The sequence below is a fragment of the Octopus sinensis genome, linkage group LG6 (genome assembly GCF_006345805.1).
Source record: "Octopus sinensis linkage group LG6, ASM634580v1, whole genome shotgun sequence".
Classification (NCBI taxonomy): Eukaryota; Metazoa; Mollusca; class Cephalopoda; order Octopoda; family Octopodidae; genus Octopus; species Octopus sinensis.
This window is the reverse complement of record NC_043002.1, coordinates 18,625,401-18,651,503: the sequence shown is the minus strand read 5'-3', so window position 1 is coordinate 18,651,503 and position 26,103 is coordinate 18,625,401. Positions and strand designations below refer to the sequence as shown.

At 39.3% G+C, this 26,103-nt stretch overlaps 1 protein-coding gene across 1 annotated transcript; it reads right to left on the bottom strand.

Annotated features, from left to right (window-relative positions):
- Positions 1 to 3,564: 3,564 nt before the first annotated feature.
- Positions 3,565 to 25,477, bottom strand: LOC115213042 (WD repeat-containing protein 74). Its single transcript, XM_029781947.2, has 10 exons — positions 25,266 to 25,477; positions 19,236 to 19,342; positions 17,669 to 17,790; positions 16,172 to 16,235; positions 13,792 to 13,935; positions 12,671 to 12,772; positions 10,058 to 10,158; positions 7,160 to 7,215; positions 5,034 to 5,176; positions 3,565 to 3,872 (listed from the first exon to the last, which is right to left on the bottom strand). Exons 1-10 carry the CDS (start codon positions 25,318 to 25,320, stop codon positions 3,612 to 3,614), a joined length of 1,155 nt encoding a protein of 384 aa, XP_029637807.2. The 5' UTR covers positions 25,321 to 25,477; the 3' UTR covers positions 3,565 to 3,611.
- Between the last annotated feature and the right edge of the window lie 626 nt (positions 25,478 to 26,103).

The following is a 26,103-nucleotide window of genomic DNA, read 5'->3' as shown; positions in this document are numbered from 1 at the left end:
CAGAAACCATGTGGCTGGGAAGCAAACTTATTACTGTACTTATTTCTTTATTACCCACAAGAGGCTAAACATAGAGGGGACAAACAAAGGAATTAAGTTGATTACATTGACCTTAGTGCGTAACTGGTACTTAATTTATCGACCCTGAAAGTATGAAAGGCAAAGTCAACCTCGGCGGAACTTGAACTCAGAACGTAACGGCAGACGAAATACCTATTTCTTTACTACCCACAAGGGGCTAAACACAGAGAGGACAGACGGATTAAGTCGATTATATTGACCCCAGTGCATAACTGGTACTTATTTAATCGACCCCGAAAGGATGAAAGGCAAAGTCGACCTCGGCGGAATTTGAACTCAGAACGTAGCAGCAGACGAAATACTGTTAAGCATTTTGCCCAGCATGCTAACATTTCTGCCAGCTCGCTGCTTTTTTATTACTTATTACTATACTACCATGTCTGCACCTATGCAAATCTCAAAAATGTATACCTGTACATGAGCACAAGGTAGATATAGAAGCTAGCAACAATAGTTGTAATATGTATAACTTTTAATGCTATTTTCTGCATTTATAAGATAAGTATTTAAAAAATGTTAATAGTTAAATCTATAGATCATACACATTATACCTTGACTGATCTCTCAATAGAATAAGGTCATTGATCACAGGGTTGGGAAATACAAGAGTAGACTTAGCAATCGTAAGAAATAATTAAATGAATTTAGGCTTGGCTTAAAAAGAAACATAAGAGGTAGCTTATCTAACTGCTTTGTACCCAAATAATAAATCTATTAGTCACTATACCTGGTTCTAGGAAACAACTTTCCACTTTTAAAGTGATTTTAAACAAAACTCTTCTATCAATATTTCATGATTTATGTTCCAAATCTCAGTTTAATAATGACAAAGTTATTTTAATGCATTCTTCATTCTTTTAAAAATTAATTTAAATAAAATTGTGTTTCAACTGAAATATAGTAACGAAATGGTAAAGTAATTGCCACTTCAAATACAACTAATGAAAAGGTGAAAATACTTAAAAAGAAAATTTTGAAGAAAGATTTTAATTCAGTGCCACTCCACAGCATCCTTGATGTCCTCCATGTGAGATGAGCTCACCAAAGCCTTGCGACTCGATTTGATAGAAAGAAACCTGTTGTATATCATCACGATTTTTTTATATTATATGTACATACAGGCGCAGGAGTGGCTGTGAGGTAAGTAGCTTGTTTACCAGCCACATGGTTCTGGGTTCAGTCCCACTGCATAGCACCTTGGGCAAGTGTCTTCTACTATAGCCTCGGGCCGACCAAAGCCTTGTGAGTGGATTTGGTAGACAGAAACTGAAAGAAGCCCGTCGTATATATATATATATATATATGCGTGTGTGTTTGTCCCCCTAGCATTGCTTGACAACCGATGCTGGTGTGTTTATGTCCCCGTTACTTAGCGGTTCGGCAAAAGAGACCGATAGAATAAGTACTGGGCTTACAAAAGAATAAGTCCTGGGATCGAGTTGCTTGATTAAAGGTGGTGCTCCAGCATGGCCGCAGTCAAATGACTGAAACAAGTAAAAGAGAAATACAAACACACACCCACTTTTGTCCCTCCAGATCCACTGTCCACGTTCCTTCTTATATTCATCTTCTTGTATCTTGACATGCTCTGGTACCTTGTTACCACCATCTCTTTCCAGCAACTCCCACTTACCCTTATATAACTTGGAGTGGTCATGTATCTCCTCTCTAGCAATATACCTGTGCTTGTCCCTTTATGAGATCAGATATGAAACCTCAAGGCTGTCATGCAAGCACTCAGTCATGCACCCCCACTAAAACTTGAAATTATAAGACTATTGATCTTTCTCAATGAAATAATAACTGGTGAAATCTAAGTAGATTTATTTTGGTATCATACAAGAGTGATTTAACAACAGAAATGAAAGAGTACTGGGCATTGGTCTTTTCCTTGTTGTCTTGCAAGTCGATTGGTGACATGAAAGAAAAAGAACCCAGTACACACTGTAATATAGTTGATATCAGGCAGAGCATCCAAGCACAGAACCATGTCAGACAATAGCGCTCACTTAATTCTGTCAAACAATCCAAATCATGCAAACATTATACGTCGATGACATATGTATGTGCGTATGTATCATCATCATCATTTTAACTACCACTTTTCCATTCAGTTGAGTAATGCTTTCTATGGCTGGATGCCCTTCCTGTTGCTAATCCTCATCTGTTTTCAACCAAGGTCATATTTCACAAGTCTATTGCAAAACTAACATTCCAGACATAGTTATGCAGTGAACTGGAAACATATGACACCATTCTGAACGAATCTTTTTGTTTACAAAGAGCATGCGACACATCCAGATATGCTTGTGCAGTGACTGCAAGCAAATGACACAGCCTGCAATGATTGCAAAGCTGTTGTCTACACTGAGTGGACACACAAGATGAGAAGAAATACACACACAATCACTAGCACCGATATATACATACCAAGAAGTTGAAACACCGGTTGGAGCCAGATATACTGGCTCTGACAAGATCAACACCCAGAACAAGTGGCTCAATCTCACTCAAGGAGATGCCCAGTGTGATGCAGACGAAATTTCCAGCAGTAATCATGGACTTTGGTGTTGTCAGCAGTGATAATGATGTCATGTCACACAACGTCTTCCTCGAGAGCCTCAGGCTGGATACTGGTAGCTACAATTGTATTCTGAGCAACGAGGTGAAACCCTGGATTGATTGCATAGCTGCAGAGAGGCTGCATATGTGGAAAGACTGTGCTCTGCCACACCAGCCAAAAGACCCTGACATTTGGCCTCCCTCCCAAATCACTTGACTGTAACCCCTCAACTTCTTTGTGCAAGGCACAGTGGAATAAGAGTCCAACAGATGCAGCCGCAACATGAAGGATGAGCTGAGGGCCAGGATTATCGGGGCCTTTAGGGACCTAAAACAGGAAGTAGTGATGAAGGCATGTGGCTGGGTTCAAGTGAGATTGACAGAACATGTCATGAAGACAAACTGACCCTAGTTTGACATATCACAAAAAAATGAAGTTTTATCTTTTTTTTCCTGAGACAGTCATTATGCAAACAGATATACACAAACACATAGGTGCAGGTATAGCTGTGTGGTTAAGAAGCTCACTTTGTAACCATGTGGTTTCAGGTTCAAACCTACTGTATGGCACCTAGGGCAAGTGTCTTCCACTACAGCTCCAGGCTCCAATCTTGATCTGGCAGAGTTTCTACAGCTGGATGCTCTTCCTAACGCCAACCACTCCGAGAGTGTAGTGGGTGCTTTTTATGTGCCACTGGCATGGAAGCCGGTTAGCCGCTCTGTCAACGATCACACTTGTATGGTGCTCTTTGCTAGTACGGATGCCAGTCATCGAATTGATTTTGGTTTTGATTTCATTTGCCTCAACAAGTCTTCGCAAACAGAGTTTAGTGACCAAAGAAGGAAAAGGTACGCATAAGCGGGCTGTTCTGTTATAAAATAAAATATGTTCACCTCAATCAAAAATACAATAAACATAGATAAAAAAAATTAAATCTCTTTATTACTCTCCTCAAACATCAATATTCTTATTCTGAAGTTTTGTTTTTCTTTGAAGACTTTGATTCATTATTTGACTTTCGCTTCTTCTTAGCATTTCCACTCGGAGTTTCCGTTGTGCTTTCAGTTTGTAAGACTGGCATTTTATCCCACAGGTCATCAGGAGCATTTTCATCTTCGTTTTGGTCTACTGTTGAGTTTTCATTATTCGGACAGCTGCTGGCGCTTTCCCCAGCTGATGGCCACTTTTTGGCAAACAACAAGCAGTTTAAACGCGACTTCAAATAAAACTAGAACGAAGCAAAGAACATCAAGGAATAATCAAATTACTGAGACTAAAAGACATTTCAAGAATAACAGCTAAATTATAATAATAATAATCCTTTCTACTATAGACAAAAGGCCTGAAATTTTGGTGGAGGGGATAAGTCGATTACATCACCCCCAGTACTTGATTGGTACTTATATTATTGACCCCCCAAAAGGATGAGAGGCAAAGTCAGTAACGGCAGAATTTGAACTTAGAACATAAGGAAGGATGGAATCCTGCTGAGGATGCTAACAATTCAGCCAGCTCACTGCCTTAATAATAATAATCCTTTTGGCTATAAGCACAAGGCCTGAAATTTTGGGGGAGGGGACTAGTCGATTACATCAACCCCAGTGTGTAACTGGTACTTGAGTTATCGACCCTGAAAGGATGAAAGGTAAAGTCAACCTTGGTGGAATTTGAACACCAAATGTAAAGTTAGACAAAATGCTGCTAAGCATTTTGCCAGGCTTGCTGAGTCTGCCAGCTTGCTGTCTTAATACTCTTTACTCTTTTACTTGTTTCAGTCATTTGACTGCGGCCATGCTGGGGCACCGCCTTTAATCGAGTAAATTGACCTGGGACTTATTCTTTTGTAAGCCCAGTACTTATTCTATCGGTCTCTTTTGCCGAACTGCTAAGTGACGGGGACATAAACACACCAGCATCGGTTGTCAAGCGATGCTAGGGGGACAAACACAGACACACACATACATATATACGACGGGCTTCTTTCAGTTTCCATCTACCAAATCCACTCATAAGGCTTTGGTCAGCCTCAGGCTATAGTAGAAGACACTTGCCCAAGGTGCCACACAGTGGGACTGAACCCAGAACCATGTGGTTGGTAAACAAGCTACTTACCACACAGCCACTCCTGTGCCTAATAATAATAATAATAATCCTTTCTACTAAAGGTACAAGGCCTGAAATTTGGGGGAGGGTTACCTATCTTATCAAACCCAAAAGGATGAAAAGCAAAAGAATGGGATGATCACAGCTGAAATGCGTTTGATCATTGATCTATTTAGAATCGGTCTGTATGGTGCTCAGCATCATCATCATCAGCAACATTACTCAGATCAGATAAAGACATTTTTTTTTGTTGTAACAAGCACTGACAGGTAAAAAAGATACTCACACTGTAGATCATTTCTCTTGATACCACATTATAAACACGGAGGTAACGATCAAGCCCACAAGTAGCAACATAGGGTAGAGTTGGATGACATTGGATACCGCGAATTCCACCACTAAAACCTTTGAATTTACCAGTTATTTTTCCTGGAATATTTAGAAAATTAACGCTTTTGTTACTGTATTTATTTTGAGATGCTCTGTGTTTCTTTCAATTATTTTAAATATAACAAATAATTTAGTAAAATAACTTAGTTTTCATTAAGCTAGTATTAGGAATACAAATTGCTACTAAGGTTGGTGGTATACTTTGATGCAAAACTTATGAAAACAAGACATTTGTACTACAGAGCCAGAGCCGGTTTTGGCCGGGTTGGTAACGAAAGGGTTAACACTTTTGTTCAATAAACAGTTATGTTGGTTTTAATTCAATTTCTATTTTATTTTGAGTATTAAATTTTCTACCTCCATTTAATATCTTCATCTTGCACATTTTTGACTGGAATTGTTTTTTAAATGCTACAAATCATCATTTAATGTCCACTTTCCATGCTGACATGGGCTGGACAGTTTTACAGGAGCTGGGCAGCTGCCCAGGATCCATATTCTGTTTTGCCATAGTTTCTATGGCTGGATGCCCTTCCTAACGCCAATCACTGTACTGGAAGCTTTTATGTGGAACCAGTATGGGCGTTTTTATGTGACATAGGCATGGGCACTTTTATGAGGTACCACCACCCATGAGTCCTTAGCTGAAAGAGGGGCATAGGTCCTCATTAGATGTGTGCTATAGGACTACAAGATCAGAGCTGATCTGGGTCTATACAATAGGTTTCAACAAATGGTGCAGCTGTCCCTCCCACTGTTTCACAGCCCAGGTATCTTCATCTTCAGAACCTCCATCTGTATGTTTATGCCCTAGACCGTGCCTGCCACTTATGTATCCAGTCCCACAAGGAGAAAAGGATGGATGGAATCCTGCTAATCCTGAAATTTGGGGGGAGGGGACTAGTTGATTACATCAACCCCAGTGACATAAACATAGGTAGATACTGCAACATATTTTGCTTGTTGCTCTACTAATTCTACCAATCAGACAAACTTAACCCTTCGAACCCTGGATGTTACTGCTACCACCACTGTCAACATTGGAATTGTGAGTCAGTGGATTAAAAGAATTGAAACTATTACTTTTAGGTGCCACTAAAAAATATTATCAATATATCAAAAACCTAAAAATTAGCTCCTCTTCAACAAAAAAAACCCTGCTCCATTTGGCCCCTTCTTTCATACTTAAACCTCTCATCTCATAGCATAAAGTGCCCCAGCCTCTAGTTGAAAGGGATCTTTGCCTTGCAAGCTCCAAGGCAACCTCACTATTGCTGGTGCCATGAAAACAGCTCTCAGTAAAGTGGTTGGCATTAGAAGGGGCCTTTTGCTGCAGAAACCATGCCAAAGTAGACATCGATGCACAAGACATTCCACAGATACATTATTTCCTTTCAAACCATCCAACCCATACCAGTATGGAATGTGGACATTAAAAGATAAGGATAATGATGACTGAGGTGTAATTTATGTTAAAAAAACTTGTTTGCTTTTGAGAGGAGTATAGAGCACAACAGAAACATCTAGATCCACAAGAACCTTGACATACAAATCATATCTCAGGGTGGTATGGATGATGTTTGTGAAGGCGCGTGGCTCAGTGGTTAGAGCGTCGAGCTTACGATCGTGAGGTTGTGAGCTCGAATCCCAGACCAGGTTGCGTGTTGTGTTCTTGAGCAAGACACTTTATTTCATGTTGCTCCAGTCCACTCAGCTGTAGAAATGAGTTGCGACGTAGAGAGGGGAGGCCGGTATGCATGGGCAACTGCTGGTCTTCCATAAAACAACCTTGCCCAGACTTGTGCCTCAGAGGGTAACTCTCTAGGTGCAAACCCATGGTCAGTGTCTGACCGAAGGGGGTCACCACCATTGATGATGTTTGATTAAGATCTATATTATAAATATTGATCTGTATTGTTTTGGCTCCTGTTAAAAAAAAGAAAAATGGGTAAAAATAGTTCTTTTCAATACAAGAAAAGAAACTTAATATTTCACAAGAAAAAAAACTTAATATTATTTTACCTTTACGAATATCCATGCTGACCATATCACCTTTCGAAGAACCAACTATAATTTGGCTAGGAAAAAAAAAATACATATATATATACACACAGTGATATACACAAGACTTGTAAATGTCACATTCTAAACAATTTATTGAAAGGCAATTAGGGGAAAATGTCAGAAAGAAAGAAATAATATGGAATTAAACAGCTGAATGTATCTCGAATCACAACCTGCCATCTTAAAAAACAAATGGTGCAAACAGTGTAGTTCTAGACAGAAGGTGACATGGGGGCGGAGAAAAATGATGGCATGGTTACAACTGGAAAAACCTGTGACAGGAAACCTGCTTGACCTGAACCACCCAGGCTAAATAAACATGTTTTAAAGTTTCTAAGTGACAGTCATTTGACATTTATATTTCAGTTCACTGTCTGTCTCCATAAGGAACAAACAAACAAGAAAAAAAAAGGGAAACTACTCTAAAAGAGATGAAACTTTATAAAATTACTTTCTAGATATTGAAATGAAAAAACAGTAGTAGTAATTGAGCAATAAACAACCCCGACAGCACTATCAAAACAAGAACAAGAAGGCGGCGAGCTGGCAGAACCGTTAGAACGCCGGGCGAAATGCTTAGCGGTATTTCGTCTGTCTTTACATTCTGAGTTCAAATTCCGCCGAGGTCGACTTTGCCTTTCATCCCTTCGGGGTCGATTAAATAAGTACCAGTTACGCACTGGTGGCGATGTAATCGACTTAATCTGTTTGTCTGTCCTTCTTTGTCCCCTCTGTGTGTAGCCCCTTGTGGGAAGTAAAGAAATAAGAACAAGAACAGCAGCCACCACCACCATTTTAATGTCCCCTTTTTCATACTTGTATGGGTGACGGGATTCTTTGATGCATATTTACTATGATTGGATGCCCTTCCTGTTGATAGCCTTCACCTGCTTCCACGCAATGTAATATATCTCCAAGGTCAGACATGATTTCCACAGAAAAATGGAAATGAAGAACACTGCTTGTATAACAGTGACACTCATTTACAACTATCACATGGTGTCAAGACAAGAAAACCCTAACATACATTACACACAATGAGCTTCCGGTTTTTACATATTAAATTCACTCACAAGCTAATAGTTGGCCAAGAGTCGTAGTGAAAAACACTTGTCCAAGTTGCCACACAGCCATGCTTGCATCATCATCATTGTTTAACGTCTGTTTTCCATGCTAGCATGGGTTGGACAGTTCGACTGGGGTCTGGGAAGCCAGGAGGCTGCATCAGGCAGTGCTTCTACAGCTGGATGCCCTTCCTAATGCCAACCACTCCGTGAGTGTAGTGGGTGCTTTTTACGTGCCACTAGCACAGTTGCCAGGGGGGCTGGCAACGGTTACGATCGGTTGGTACTTTTTACATGCCACCGGCATGGAAGCCAGTCAAGGCGACACTGGCATTGGCCATGTTCGGATGGTGCTTTTTACGTGCCACCAGCATGGGTATCACAACTACAATTTCCATTTGATTTTTATTTTGATGTTGATGTACTTGACTCAATAGGTCTCCTCAAGCACAGCAGGTCACCCTACGATCCAAGGTAAGCACAGCAGGCCGTCCTGTGATCCAAGGTACTTTGGATGGGCTGGGGCTGCTATGTGAAGCTGGTGCATCATGTGTGTAAAAAAAACAGAACAGAAATACAAAACAAAAGAGCAATGTGTTTACATAACAGAGTTAGCAACAATGTACAAAAGAGCAAATACAAGCAGACACACAAAACTGCAGCAGTAAATAGGGGTACAGAGCAATGACAATGTTAACCCTTTCATTACCATATTTATTTTGAGATGCTCTGTGTTTGTTTAAATTATTTTGAATATAACAAACAATTTAGTAAAATAACTCAGTTATCATTCAGCTAGGGTTATGAACATAAATTGTGACTAAGGTTTGGTGGAAGATTTTAATTCAAAACTTATGAAAACAAGACATTTGTACTCAGAGCCAGAGCCGGTTTCAGCCAGGTTGGGGTAACAAAAGGGTTAATAGGAAGCAATACAAGCTACAGAGAACTTAGTCTAGCTGTACAACACCAGCACAGAGGTGACAACAACCCTGTCACTCTGTATGCTACACTGTTTCATATGTGGCCAACACAAAAACTGTAGAATCATTGGAAAGCGTAATCTACTGTTCTTGTGTTGATGACTTCAGGTCAAAGACATTCCTGCTGTGAACATCCCAACTTTATTTCAACAGTGTGTCAAATAATGCAAAACCTATGACGTACTTCCTAAACCTCAGGTTTGTATTTGCGGGAGAAGAACTTGTACTTGTGGCGACATTCACCCTGGGCGGGTTGAGTCGGCTTCTTCTATCACCCTCGAGGTGATAGAAGAACCTGACAAGAGACCCTCAGCAACAACAACAAAAAGAGCAGCAGCTACAAGCTTGAAAACCTGAAACAAAGGTGTTCCAATGGTGTAGCTCAACCAGTTAGAAATAGCAGTCAAATATCCCACATTACATATCCTACCCTCTTCAAAAACAGGCACGATGGACAATATACTCTTAGGTACACTACATTATAGGTTTACTCAATCAAAGCAAATTTGAAATTAAACAACTGCAAAACAATAGGAGCCAAAGAGTGAACCTCTATGCGATAGCATGACCTGATAGAAATAGCAGCTAAATTGTAATCAAATCATACACTTCTGTCCTTTAAAAAACATACACATTGTAATAATGTAGTCCTAGATACATTATGCTGAAATAATATTGGGATGGTCACAGTCAGAGCAACAAAAGAACAGTGATAGATATATAAAGAACAGTAGATATACCCACCACAAATGTAACAAAAACAAAAGGAATAAGTAACACACATTTCTCAAGAGAGTTGAATGACTTACTTGCCAGAAGGATTGACCGCCAGAGCTGTTACTGGAGAATCACCACACTGGACATCAAGGACAGGTTTTCTTTTATTTGCACTTGGATCATACAGACGTATCTATGAAGTTAACATATAACAACCTGATGTTAGGAATCATGCTCTGTGATGTATGTCTATATATATATGGTAAAGAAAATGGATTCTCAATCAGTTTTAGGCGCAGGAGTGGCTGTGTGGTAAGTAGCTTGCTTACCAACCACATGGTTTTGGGTTCAGTCCAACTGCGTGGCACCTTGGGCAGGCGTCTTCTACTACAGCCTCAGGCCGACCAAAGCCTTGTGTGTGGATTAGGTAGATGGAAACTGAAAGAAGCCCATCGTATATATGTATATATATATGTGTGCGTGTGTGTATATGCTTGTGTGTCTGTTTGTCTCCCCAACATCGCTTGACAACCGATGCTGGCGTGTTTACGTTCCTGTAACTTAGCGGTTCGGCAAAAGAGACCGATAGAATAAGTACTAGGCTTCCAAAGAATAAGTCCTGGGGGTCAATTTGCTCGACTAAAGGCGGTGTTCCTGCATGGCTGCAGTCAAATGACTGAAACAAGTAAAAGAGTTTTGATAACCAGTGTGCTACTTGTCTGAACAACAAAATGACCCACTTAGCTTAAGTGGTTGACTATTCTACAGGTACATGTACTTTTAATGCAATCCTTAGACAGACTCGCAATACATTTTTTTCCCTTCTATCCAATCTGTTGTCCACCATCTTGCAGATGTCCAGGCAAGTGTGGACCATGTAGTTTGGATCATGCAGCAATTTGCCGAAGTATCTCCAACTATAGCTCTGGGTTGAGAGCTAATCAAAGCCTTGTGATGGAAACTAAAAGAAATCTGCTGTATTTTAATATATCATCATCATGCTCATCGTTTAGCGTCTGCTTTCCATGCTAGCATAGGGTGGACGGTTCGACTGGGGTCTGGGAAGCCAGGAGGCTGCACCAGACTCCAGTCTGATCTGGCAGTGTTTCTACAGCTGGACGCCCTTCCTAATGCCAACCACTCCGTGAGTGTAGTGGGTGCTTTTTACGTGCCAGGCAAGGCTGGCAACGGCCACGATCGGTTGGTGCTTTTTACATGTCACAGCACGGAGGCCAGTCGAGGCGGAGCTGGCAACGGCCACGTTCGGATGGTTTTTTTTTACATGCCACCAGCACTGGTATATATATATATGTGTGTGTGTGTTCACAGAAGACTGGAAATGAACAGCCTCACACACATGGTGATGCTTGTATACAACCATCATGTGATGTCTAGACAACAGTGCACACACATGCACACAAAGGGCTTCTATGAATTTCTGTCTACCAAATCCACTCACAAGGCTTTGGTTGGCTTGAAGCTATAACAGAAAGCACTTGCCCAAAGTACCATTCAGTGGTACTGAAACTGACCCAACACTACATGCTTAGGAAGCTGGCTTCATAACCACACAACCATGTCTGTAGTCAAAACTAATAAATGCATAATAATAATGAAATTATTGTGTATAGTGCTCAGGTGCACTACAATGAGTGTGCAAAAGTAATGGCAGTGCGATGGTGTGGGCTCTGGGGATATATCAAGCACAAAGTTTACCAGCATCACCTTACTGGCACCCGCGCCGGTGGCATGTGTAAAAAATTCGAGCGAGGTTGTTGCCAGTGCCGCCTGACTGGCCCATAAAAGCACCCACTACACTCTCGGAGTGGTTGGCGTTAGGAAGGGCATCCAGCTGTAGAAACTCTGCCAGATCAAGATTGAAGCCTGGTGCAGCCATCTGGTTCACCAGCCCTCAGTCATACGTCCAACCCATGCTAGCATGGAAAGCGGACGTTAAAAGATGATGATGAAATTTTGATGCTTAACCCCTTAATGGATTATCCCGAGTTTACTCGTGCATTGCAAATGTATCTTTTTAGAACCAGACGAGTATACTCGGTCAAAATTAACTTTTAATTTTAGCACTCAAACGAGTTTATTTGTTTTGTGTCGTTTCATTTTTGAGCAATCACGAATTTACCCACATTGTCGTACGCACATGTTCCTTTGATTTAAAAGCAATACATCTTATAAAATATCGAAGACAGGTAAGTTTTATGTATTTTTTCAATGTCCGAGTTAACTCGTTTAAATCCAAATGAGTAAAAGTACATTTTAATTTCTATAATAAAAGAATTTTCTTTGTAATTAACACAGTGTATATAATTCAAAAAGAAAAAAAAAAATGCTCTCAAATGAAACGCCGTGTCAAAATAATTGATCCATTAAGGGGTTAATAGTGAGTTAGTGAGGACAGGTAAAATCAGTATCTGACACGTGTGTGTGTGTGTAAGAGGCCTTTCTTAAGGCAAGGTACATAATCTGTTCGCTTTAGTTTGCTTCTGTGCCAATAAGTTCTTGGGGAGGGATTGGTATTAGAAAGGACAATTTAATTAAAACCAAACTTGTTATTATGATGATATGCAAATTGAGCCAAATATACAAAAATCATTCAAGTATAACACGAAGACTACATTTAAATCAAAACCTTTGAAATAAAGGGGAGAAAAAAAAAACCCAACAAAACAAAACGATTTTACACATACCTTACATAAATCAGTACCAGTAACGATTTTGCTAGACTGTGGAATGAAGTTAATTGTAGATATCATAATGGGGACCCGCAAACGTAACCAATCCTCAGACACCTTTAGAAAGGAGGAAAAATAAAACAAAAATATTAAGGAATATACACATGGACACAAAAAGGTGCAATGAGTGCATGCAGCATTAAGATGTTTGACCCTTAACCACAAACACAATTCACTCATTGAAGACAAAAGGAAAGGTCAATAGGAGTAGTGTGAGAGCTGCAATACTGTATGGGAGTGAGACAGTGTTTGAGAGAGAGAGAGAGAGAGAGAGATATGGCAATTTTGAGAAGGACTGAGAGAGCAATGGTGAGAGAAATGTGTGGTGTGCGGCTGTTTGATAAGAGGAGGACTGAGGACTTGAAGGTGATGCTGGGGTTGGAGGAATCAGTGGAATGGCTGGCAAGGGTGGTTGGAGTGCGGTGGTATGGGTATGTGTTGAGGAAGGATGAGGAGCATGTTCTGAAGAGGGTGCTAGGGTCTGAGGTAAATGTACAGCGAAAGCGAGTTAGACTGAGGAAGATGTGAAGGGGACAGGTGAGGGAAGAGATTGGGAAGGTTGGTTGAGAAGGAAGGACACCCAGAATCAGGCAAGATGCTGAGATGGTATGAGGGTGGTTGCTATGGCATTGAGGTAGATCTGGCCACCCCTGTTAACAGGGACAAAACCCAAATTCAAAATTGTGGATGATGATGATGACTGCCTAACACTTTGAACCAATACCTTCCACAATAGGCTTGTGAAGGAAATTCAACTGATGAACACTAGAAGCTTATATACTGAAGAGATCTAATAAAACTGAAACATGTTCATTGCTTTCTTCACAGGTTTAGCCCTTTAGCATTCAGATTACTCTGTCATTGCTTTAAATGAAACAGGAATTATCTCGAAGCTTTAAGATTCTGATTATGTGACTATTTTATTTATTTTTAAAACAATATAGTAGATATGGATAGTATCTTGCCTGGCACGCTAACGTTTCTGCCAGCCCACCACCATTGCCGATGACAACAACAACAATAATGACGACAATGATAATAATATTAATAATAATAATTATGAAGTAGCTACTTACATTTTTTGATACAAAGATAGGACTTGTAGGAGAATTAATGTCCCATAATTTCAAAGGGTTCTCGTTGCCTCCACTGGCAATTAAATGTGTTTGTACTGGATCCTGTTGCACACAAGCTAAGTCAACGCCTCCAGACATTTTTAACTGTTTAAGAAAATTAATACAGAGAATTTACCTTTAAATCCAGAGAGGGAGAGAGAGAGAGAGATTTCATTTGATAAGCAAACAAAGGTATCAGAAGAATAAACAAAATCAAATTTATTTAAAATCAGAAATATTAAATTTCTAAATATCTCATAGAGACAAGAGCGGTGGTGGAGCGATAGAGTGGTTGTATACTGTCAACTTAACGTGACAGTCCCATAAGTTAATTACACCACCGCTATTTAGCCCTAGGAAGCATCGACGCTTCCTGTCGGCCTCGACACATTTCCTGTGTCCTTATATATGCATGTCTCTAGATGCATGCCTAGCTGTTGGGGGTGTTTGTCTCCCCATCGTAAATATATAAGGACACAGGAAATGTGTCAAAGTCGACAGGAAGCATCGATGCTTCTTAGGGCTAAATAGCAGTGGTGTAATTCCCTTACGGGACAGTCACGTTAAATTTATTTAAATAATCACAGAAAGATGAAGGATAAAGCCAGCTCTACTAGACATGCTGGGGCAGCACGCCTTGAAGGGTTTAGTTAAACAAATCGACCCCAGTATTTATTTTATTAGTCTCTTTTTGGTTATGGGGATGTAAACAAACCAACACTGGTTGTTCAATGGAGGAGGGGACAAATAAAGAGAAAGACACACATGTCCTGATCATATGGGTATTTCCCATCAAGCTGCACCTCCACCTCTGTTCACCACCCACTACGTCCACCTCTACCTTCATTTCTGATCAGCTGTTACTCTCCTCTCACTCTTATAACCCTTCACCCCCTCCTTCCAACTCCTGATCCACTGTCTGTATTCCATCTGATGTTCACCTTGTTCCTTGAGGATTTCTCCTCGCACCCCATCATTACCATCTTAATATCCTTCTAGCTACTCCCTATCACTCATATAATGCAGAGTAGCCATGTATCTTCTCTATAGCAAGACACTTTTGTTTCTTCCTCTATCATACATCAATATCCCAACATGTGGCATAAAGCCATCTCCCCACACCATTTAACCAAGAGGACATTTTCCTTTTCTTGTTTTTTTCCTGAGCTGCAAGTTACATAGCAACCTCAATAGTGTTTCTGGTACATAAAAAACGCCAAAAAAACAAAAAAAAAATGTACACACTGCAAGGTTGTTAGTGTTAGAAACAGTGTCCAGCCAGAAAAACCATGCTGAAGTTTACAACGAAGCTTAACCCTTTCATTACTGTATTTATTTTGAGATACTCTGTGTATCTTTCAATTAATCTTATAAATAACAAAGAATTTAGTAAAATAACTTAGTTATCATTTAGTTAGTGTTAGGAACATAAATTTTGACTATGGTTTGGTGGAAGATTTTAATTTAAAACTTATGAAAACAAGACATTTGTACTCAGAGTCTGGGTTGGTAGCGAAAGGGTTAATGTAGCCCAGCTGCTTGCTGGATCATGTTGAACTAGCCAACTCATGCAAGCATGAAAAACAGACAGTAAATGATGTTAATACGATAGGCTTCCACACAGCTTCAGTCTATCAAATCCACTCACAAGGCATCGGTTGGCCGAATGCTAGAATAGAAACACCCAAAGTGTCACACAATGAGACTGAACTGAAACCCATGTGGCCAGGAAGCAAGTTTTTTAACCATACAGCCATATATAATATATAGGCACAGGAGTGGCTGTGTGGTAAGTAGCTTGCTTAATGATCACATGGTTCCGGGTTCAGTCCCAATGTGTGGCACCATGGGCAAGTTTCTTCTACTTCAGCTTCAAGCCGATCAAAGCCTTGTGAGTGGATTTGGTAGACGGAAACTAAAAGAAGCCTGTTGTATATATACGTATATGTTTGTGCATCTGTGATTGTCCCCCACCATCGCTTGACAACTGATGTTGGTGTGTTTATGTCTCTGTAACTTAGCAGTTTGGCAAAAGAGACCAATAAAATAAGTACTAAGCTTACAAAGAATAAGCCGTGGGGTCGATTTGTTTGCTGAAAGGCAGTGCTCCAGCATGGCTACAGTCAAATGACTGAAAAGAATAAAAGAATACACGAGGGTTGGCAACAGGAAGGGCATCTGTTCACAGAAATCTGTTTCAATGAATTCTGTCCAACCCATGCAAGCATGGAAAAGTAAACTGACGATGATAAACAAATGAGAAAAAAACTAACAAATAACCCAGTTATTCGATGAAAATATTAGCCTGTTACCTAAATAAAATAAAACTTTTCGTACTCACCACATTTTTTCCTTTTTTGGTCCATAACTTAATATCACCACTGCTTACCGCTGTTAAAATTTTTCTACAAAGAGAGAAGATAAAATCAAAAATTTATAAGCAAAATAACTGTTGAAGTAAATAGTTTGATACTGGGAAGTAGTGACACACAATGACAGATTGATAATTAAGAAAAATGCATTGAAGTTTATGTCAGGTGTATTTAAAAACATTTTGAAATATAATTTTAAGCTTTAAAACATTCCATACTAATGCTTGATTGTCTTAAAGAACATTGATAATTTTGTAATTCAAAGTAATCATACATAGAATGATTAAACCTTTAGCATTTCAACAGGCCATATCTGGCCAAAATAGTATCTCTGTTATATACTTAAACTAGGCAGATTCAACCTCTCACACCTACCCTACAATGTTAGTCTAAAATAGTACAACCACATAATCAAAATTTCAAGGCTACATGATAATGCAGGAAAACTTCAAAGCAATGTAAATATATGTGTTACATTTGATAGAGTAATATGAATGCTAATGGGTTAATATAACAAAATAAGTAATAGTTTTCTATATTTTTCAAACTATTTCACTGTGGAAGAGTCATTTTTTTAAAAAACTTTCTAAGCAAAGTGTATCAGTCATTTTAATTTAGCCTCCAATGCATGACAAAGTCAAAAAGATTAACACATCCTGGTTTCTGTACTCAAAGCATTCATGAAAGAACACCTGGAAACAAACAGTTAAGACAAACTTGATAACATTAGCTGCCAGTGAACAGGTAGCATAATACAAAATCAGGTTGGTTTGATGTACTGCAAGCCTATGCATGAATAGAAAGAGGCCTTTTATGGCAGCCATAGTCTTACTACAACATTTTATCACCTTTTTCTCACTGTGCATAAATATCAATATTGAGAGAGTTATTGGGAGAACAAATCAAATAAGGATCTTTTCGGTTTGAACGGCAGTTTTTTCTAGCGGTGTCATATGAAATTGTCACCCATAATTATGACCCTAGTATCGATCTATTGCATTTCAATCTGTTTTAGGGTTAGGGGGAAGGGTATCTTTTTTTCTTCACAAATGCAAATAAACCCAATCTGTTTCTTAAACGAGGGACATATTCATACAGCATAGAATGTTTTTTACCTCAATAGACGTCAGTGATTGGTTGAAATTGCAGAAATTGAAGAAAAAAAACAACAAATATCTTACAAACTATAGAATTTTCTCAATAAAGCCAAGAGAAAAAGATGTTTTATAAACACATTCTACCAGTATACGAAGTTTAACATTTTTTAGTTACCTAGAAATTATGTTAAAAACTGCTGTTCAAACCGAAAAGATCCTCAAATAGTTATAAGTTTATTGATCTCTCCCTTTTATATAAAGCCACAAGAAAGAAGGGGGGAGGGGGTAAGAAAATAAAATGTCATGAATAACAACAATGGTGAACCAAACATACCATAAAAGTTACTTGCATTATTATTTTTTACTTACTTTTGGTATGGATGTATATTTTTAAATTTTCCCTCTCCAATATTCATCTTGACTTGCCGAGATATTTTACTAGCTTCTACATCAAAAGTTGTTATAATGTTGTTCTGTTGTCCATAATAGAACTGGGAAGAGGGAGAAATGAAGCATTACCAGTGATTTCACAGTAAACACCAAAGTAACTATTTAATAGTGAAGCTAGTGTTACAATATTTATTTCAGAGAGCATTAAAAAGAACAACTAAAAACGAAATGTGCTAAGGAAAAACGTAATATTGGTCAATGATCAGTTTTATTTTTATTGTGCTGGTAAATATTGGGAGACAACTCTGGACATGTTTGTTTATATTATGACCTCGTCAGTGATGAATAACTTTCAAGTGACAGTGAAAGAATCAGTAAGTAAATATTTGAGATCATGCATCGTTGAAAACAAAAAGTTAGAATGTAGAAATATAAAATTACTTAGAGAATAAATAATCAGTTATTTAATGCCACCTCCCACCCTTTTTGTCACATGCTATATTCCCATCTATGTGTCGTTGACCTGTCTTGTGAATGTGAATCTTCTCTGCTTCCAACACTTTACTTCATCTCCTTATTTTTCAACCCATGCCAGCACGGAAGATGGATATTAAATGATAATGAATTTCACCTTTTGGTATACAGCTTAAAAAAAAATTAAGAAAATGACATCTCAAAGGTTTCAAAATTGTAACTAATATATTGGTGTCTGCATGTTGTAAGAGGCAACTGAAAGGTTATTGATAGGAAGAGCATGAGGCCATCAAATATTGCCCCAGAAAACCAATTCAATCAATGCCAGGGTGGTAAAAATAAAGGTAAAAAGAAATGATGATGAGTTTAAAAGTAACTGAAATTAAAACTGTCCATCAATATTTCATATTTTGTTCCTAACATCAACTTAATAATGACAAAGCTATTTTTAAAAAAAATTCTTCAATATTTTCAAAATGAAGTGAGACAAAAGCAGTGTATATCAACAGAAACGAGTTAAACAATATTTGAATAGTCAATAATCATCATCATCGTTTAACGTCCGTTTTCCATGGGTTGGACAGTTCATCTGGGGTCTAGGAAGCCAGGAGGCTGCATCAGGCTCCAGTCTGATCTGGCAGTGTGTCTACAGCTGGATGCCCTTCCTAACACCAACCACTCCGTGAGTGTAGTGGGTGCTTTTTACATGTCACCAGCACAGGTGCCAGAGGAGGCTGGCAATGGCCACGGTCGGTTGGTGCCTTTTATGTGCCACTGGCACGGAAACCAGTCAAGGCGGCGCTGGCATCGACCAAATCTTTCTACTAAAGGCACAAGGCCTGAAATTTTGGGAGAGGGGACTAGTTGATTACACTGATCCTAGTGTTTCACTGGTACTGAATCCCCGAAAGGATGAAAGCCAAAGCCTACCTCTGTGGAATTGACTTCGCCTTTCATCCTTTTGGGGTCAATAATAAGGAAAATAATAAATTCATTTAATGTTTACAGTAATTTTGAATACATGAATAATACACACATGCGTATTTAATAAATGTTAAACAGTAACACTTACTTTAGTCTGTTTACGATTAAGCCAACACATGCAGGTAATTTCATTCTCCCTCTTCACCTCATTAAGCTCATTTAAGTTCCCCCATGCCCGCTCTTCGCAGTTTGCACCTGAAAATTAACAAAATGAAAAATCAGCAAATATAAATAACAAAAAGAAAGAAAGTGTCCATGTTTGTGTACAAAAAACATTTTACTGAGGCTTGGAACCATTGAAGAAACAAGCAACACACAACAGTGCTTTGACTTGACCAAAAATTCACAAGATTTGAGGTCAACTGCTGTATATTACAAAATAATCTTGAAATTCTAACCGAGGCTTCCGCGCTTCTGGACTGGCGATCCCTGATGACGTTGTCCTCAGTTGACGAACTATGGTCATCCCTCAAAGCATATGTAATCTGTTTGACTGACCAGGCAGTTCCCGTTGGGCTTCCCAAGAGGAAGAAACACAAGCCCTGGGTGACGAAGAGGGTTAAACGAGAACGTCGACTCAGAGATATTGCTTGGGCTGAATTCAAAAATCTGGATTCGACTGCAGCTTTTGAGGTGTACAAAACTCAACGAGACTGAGCCGTGAAAATTGAAAAGAAAGAACGCTTCAGTTACGAATACAAAATTGCTGCAAATGCCAGTAGCAATCCAAAAACCTTCTTTGCCCATGTCCAGCGGAATTCCCGCTTGAACAACCAGATTGCAACGTTGGTAGACTCAACAGCCGTATCGATTGAGGACCCTTATCAACAGAGTTAATTATTTGCCGAGGCTTTTTCAACTATTTTCAAACAAGATGATGGTCGTGAACCCCCTCCATTTGATAGATCGGTACCTCCAATGCTTCGATTGGTCATCACGCGGGACGAAGTCAAACGTGTTATTCAAGGCCTCGATGTCAACAAAGGTCACGCCCTGACGGCATACACCCACGGGTTATCAAAGCGTTGGCTCCGGTCATCTGCGAGCCCTTAACACGACTATTCAATATGTCATTGGCGACGGGTGTTATACCTGCAGACTGGAGAACAGCGATAATCTGCCCAATTTTCAAGAAAGGGAGCCGCGAAGACCCGCTTAACTACCGACCGGTTTCCCTTACATCAATTATCAGCAAGATGTTCGAAACCATCCTTAAGAAAAGTATGATGCTCCACCTCCTAAACATAGCCTCTATCTCTGATTCCCAACACGGCTTCGTGCCGAAGAGATCATGCTTGACCAACCTACTAGTAATGGAAGAATTGGTGACGCGCATCCTCGATGATAGTGATGCTGTTGACATCGTTTTACTGGACTTTGCCAAAGCTTTTGACTCGGTAAACCACCGCCTATTGCTTGTCAAGCTTCAAGCATATAGTTTCCATCCGGATATTGTACGATGGGTTGGTGCCTTCCTCTCAGATCGCTCCTTCCAAGTCCAAGTTAATGGTTCGCGGTCCGACGTCTCCAGTGCGAGCAGTGGCATGCCTCAAGGTTCAGTGCTTGGGCCCTTGTTGTTCTTAGTCTTCATAAATGACTTGCCCGACGACCTCACGCAACACACCCTTCTATTTGCCGACGATATCAAACTGGTCGCTCCTCGCGGTAATATAGAGGATCTTCGTCGATGCCTCCACCAAATTTGGAAGTGGTCTAACAATTGGGACCTGTGTCTGAACGTGTCAAAGTGCTGTCATCTGCCTGTCGGCTCTACTCCTGCAACTCAACTTGATTTCGAGCCGGGTCGTCTGCTGCTGGAGAGGACCGATCAGGTGAAGGACCTAGGTATCTTGGTGGATTCCTCCTTTTCGCCTTCGGCCCAGTGTGTCCATGCTGCCAACAAAGCACGCGGAATTCTGTTCTTGATTCGACGGTCATTCGGAATGCTCACAGCAGCCATATTCCTACCACTCTATGTCACGCTGGTGAGACCCATATTGGAGTATGGGATTGAAGCCTCTTCTCCTTATCTCTTCAAAGACATACAGCATCTTGAAAGAGTCCAGAAGCTGGCTACCCGCATGGTTCATGGTCTCAAAAGTTTGTCCTACGAAGAAAGGCTGAGGACGCTCGACCATTATTCTCTTGAAAAACGCCGCCGCCGTGGTGATCTCATTCTCGCCCACAACATCATAAGCGGAAAGTGTAACCTCTCGAAAGAGCTGTTCTTCACTCCTGCTCCAGAGCGTTGGCTGCAGGGTCATTCCGAAAAGCTCTACCTGCGACGATTTCATCTCAATCGAAGGAGAGGAGCTTTCTCCGTCCGGGTTGCGGATCCGTGGAACAAGCTGCCAGACGAGATGGTGAAGATGCCGACGACCGCTTTGTTCAAAGCCTCCCTTGACCTCAAGTGGCCTGAACTCTTTACATGAACACCACCCTGTACCTAACTCCATGTCCCCCTACATGGCCTTGCTATTTGCTTTTGAGCCAAATTAACTAACTAACTAACTAACTAACATAACATGTCAAAAACCTTCACTCAAAAAGTCTTCTAATAAAAACCACAGCTTTCTTTCATCCAAGCCTAGGACAACTTAGGACAAACTCTCTCAATACTCTTTTACTTGTTTCAGTCATCTGACTGCGGCCATGCTGGAGCACTGCCTTTAGTTGAGCAAATCGACTCCAGGACTTATTCTTTGTAAACCTAGTACTTATTCTATTGGTGTCTTTTGCCAAACCGCTGAGTTACAGGGACAAACACAAACACACACATATATATATATATATATATATATATATATATACACATATACATATATACGACAGGCTTCTTTCAGTTTCTGTCTACCAAATCCCCTCACAAGGCTTTGGTCGGCCGAGGCTATAGTAGAAGACACTTGCCCAAGGTGCCATGCAGTGGGACTGAACCCTGAACCATGTGGGTGGTAAGCAAGCTACTAACCACACAGCCACTCCTACTTAACCATTCTTGCATATAATCTTCAGCAACTTCCTCCATGATGAATGGATGGATATTTTCTTCACCATTTGTCTAGTCATAGAATATTGGGAGTATTTGATAGCACATCTCCAATTGTCTGATACTGCTGTTGGTTCTATGATCCAAACTCCTGGTTTTAAAGTCATCTAAATAAAAGTTCTCCATCAAAATTTATGTCCTAAATACCAGTTTATTAACAATTAAGTTAGATTCACTTCAGACGCAACACGGAATTTTGTCAGTGAATAGGTCAGTTTCAAAGCAACGAAAATATTTTGACAAATTAAATTTAAATGTTGAAGTGAATCTAACAGTTTTTGTGTTTTTAAATGGCTTATAAACACCTTCCATGCTGCAATTGTTTTTGTTTCAGCACACAATCTCAGATCAAGTCACTTGCTATGTAAGTACATCTCTGTAGCAACTAAGTAGTTATTAATTAAATGAAACAAAGGCAGTTTATTTCAGTAGAAATATGGTAATGAAAAATCTAAAATAATTACTATCACAAAAACCAAATGACTACAGTGTCATTGTGATTTAACTGGATGAATGTTCCATCTTCTGAGTCCTTAGAGTGAGTAAAAAGCTACTTTGATCATTTCCCTTCATTTGAAATGATGATTTTTGTCAACCAGCATCCCAGTTCCACCTAGGTAACATATTCAAACACTAGATATCTACACCCCGGTTGAAATGTAATGCACCATTCAAATACTCGAGATTTTCGTCAGTAATTTTTTACTATTACACCCATCTCATGAGACAGGTGTAATAGTAAATACTTACCAGAAAAGGGCACGGAAATAGGGAGCAAATAATACAAAGTGTAACAACCTAACTCCTTGCTTTTTCCTTCTTTAAGAGGTAGTGATAGCTATTCCTAAAGTTGGCTGATCAAAATTTACACCCGTCTAAAAATTTGGTAAATTTCTAGTTTCACACCACACTCGATTTCAGTACTTAGATTTTTTTCTCCCTGTTTTTTTTTTTGTTTTTGGTGCAATCGTTGTAGTTAACCACGTAAGATGTCAGAAATGCATTTTTGCCTCGGAAAACGGAGGGATGGGGAGGAATCTTGGGAATTTATCCTTCCGATCCCATCTCCTGCGTTTTTTTTTTTGTTGCAATTGTCTTAACTGACCTCATAAAATGTGGGAACTGCATTTTGTCCTTGAAAAACGGTGGGGTGGGGCGGAACCAAGGGCAGTCCTGTATATCTTCTGTGTCCGGATGTGCTGGAATCGATCTTTTACTGGCAATCCGGGAGGGGTGCCTCAATAGAAAAACCGATGCAGCAGAGATAAATACCTGGTCAGGTAGTGGTGTAGTTTGAACGAATACCCAGCCTTTTCACCCTTTCTTTTAAATCTCGCCAAAAACGTTGGAGGTTTTGTGTGTGTATGTGTCGTGTCAACAAAATTTTCGGATCTTTTCGGTTTGAACGACAGTTTTTTTCTAGCGGTGTCATATGAAATTGTCACCCATAATTATGACACTAGTATCGATCTATTGCATTTCAATCTGTTTTAGGGTTAGGGTATCTTTTTTTCTTCACAAATGTAAATAAATCGCAGGAGTGGCTGTGTGGTAAGTAGCTTGTTTACCAACCGCATAGTTCCGGGTTCAGTCCCACTGCGTAGCACCTTGGGCAAGTGTCTTCTACTATAGCCTCGGGCCGACCAAAGCCTTGTGAGTGGATTTGGTAGACGGAAACTGAAAGAAGCCTGTCGTATATATGTATATGTGTGTGTTTGTCCCCCTAGCATTGCTTGACAACCGATGCTGGTGTGTTTACGCCCCCGTTACTTAGCGGTTCGGCAAAAAGAGACCGATAGAATAAGTACTGGGCTTACAAAGAATAAGTCCCGGGGTCGATTTGCTCGACTAAAGGCGGTGCTCCAGCATGGCCGCAGTCAAATGACTGAAAAGAGCAAACCCAATCTGTTTCTTAAACGAGGAACATATTCATACGGCACAGAATGTTGTTTACCTCAATGGACGTCATCGATTGGTTGAAATTGCAGAAATTGAAGAAAAACCACAAATATCTCACAAACTATAGAATTTTCTCAATAAAGCCAAGAGAAAAAGATGTTTTATAAACACATTCTACCAGTATACGAAGTTGAAAATGTTTTAGTTACCTAGAAATTACGCTAAAAACTGCCGTTCAAACCGAAAAGATCCAAATTTTCTTTTTGCTTTCCCAGTGCTTATTTTCGTAAGCTGCCCAAGAATCACTGTAGATAACCGAACCAGTTTGATGTATTTTTGAATTAGTGGAAGCAATATCGTTTTATTACGCTTCTGACCAGAGGAACAACAAGGCGAAGTTTGCTAATCAGCGCAATTCAAAATTTGTAAAATCTTAAAAGAAATCTCTAGAGTACTAGAATCGTATAAAACGTGGTGTAATCACGAACACGTGGTACGAAAAGTTTTAGGATATCCAACGTGTTGTTTTGATATTTTCGAGTTTTAGAACTTCACTTAATTAAGGAGTGGAACCTTTATAGAATCAAAGAACACCAAAATTTCTTCTGGATAATTTAAGAACTCGAATTAATTTGCTAATTAAATATACCGCGCTTTTATAATTGACTTTTAATGTTCACAGAATGGCTGTCTTTAATTCGCGACTGTCGAAGTATGAAGGAACTTCCATAATGTTGACAATATTCTTGAAAAATTAATGTACATTACAAGATGCCATTCTCTCTCTTCATTTACCACTCTAAAAAAACGCAATAAGCGAATAAGTTGATAATTAACAATTAATAAAACCAATTCAAGAATTTTAATGAAAGTGGAAAATTAAAGAAACGAAAGAATTTAGTTCAGACTTTTATATTACTTTATGAATTAAAATAAAACTACACGTGACGAATAATATACTCATTGCCAGAGTGTTAATTAATAACGATGGGTATTTTATTAATTAAAAAACTGAGTTGTAATAAGATATTTATTGTCAGCGTGTTGACAAATAAACACGTTCTTTCATACCAATTATCAAATTCGAAGAACGAAATAAACTACAAAGGTATTATTAAATAAATTCGGAGGGAAACACCAAACTGTAGTTATATCATAAATAAAACTGCTTACCCTTTAATAAGCCAATTTCTGCCCCAACAAATATGCTGTAAACGGGTTCAGCCATTTTCGATCTTAATTTAATTATTAGTAGTTATCTCCCTTGAATACATAACTCAGTTATTTAACCCCAGGTCAATTCTCATCGAACCAATTCATTGTGAGATGCGCTAAAGCTGTGATCACACCCGTTTAATTTAATTTGATTTAATCTAAATTAAATTTAAATTTTTAAGGTCAATCTAGACCTACATTATCTAATATAATACCTGAACTGAAATGTGATTTCATGGAGGTTTGATAGGCTATTTAACTTCTTTATTATAGGTAACGCTGTTTTACTGGGCTATTGTCATTTGGTTAAGAAGTTTATTTCGCTACAACCTGATTTCAGGTTCGATTCCAGTGCGTGGCACCTTTGGCAAAGATTCTTTTACTATAGTTTCTGGTTAGTCAAAGTCCAGGAAACGTTGAAGGGCTGTCTTGTTATTTAGTTGTAAACAATCCCAGTTTAGCATAATCACCTGGCTCTCAGGCGCGGATTCATCTCTAATGCAAATATTCTGGTCAGTTTCCCTATATGTGGTTGGATAACTTACTTCTTCCAGCCAGTCTCTAACGTCTTATAAAAGTTCTTGGGTGTTGCCTTTTCTACGCTGGCTAAATCATTAAACAAACACAAAAGTTACCTGCTCAAAGTGTCACACAGTGGAACGAACTCGTAACTGTGTGGTTGGAAAGTGTTGCACAAATATACGTGAAGAACTTAATCTACAGTTGGGCATTTTTGAAAATTTTCCCACCAAAAGGTGCTCAAAATGTTATATTGTCTTTATTTAATGTATCCAAG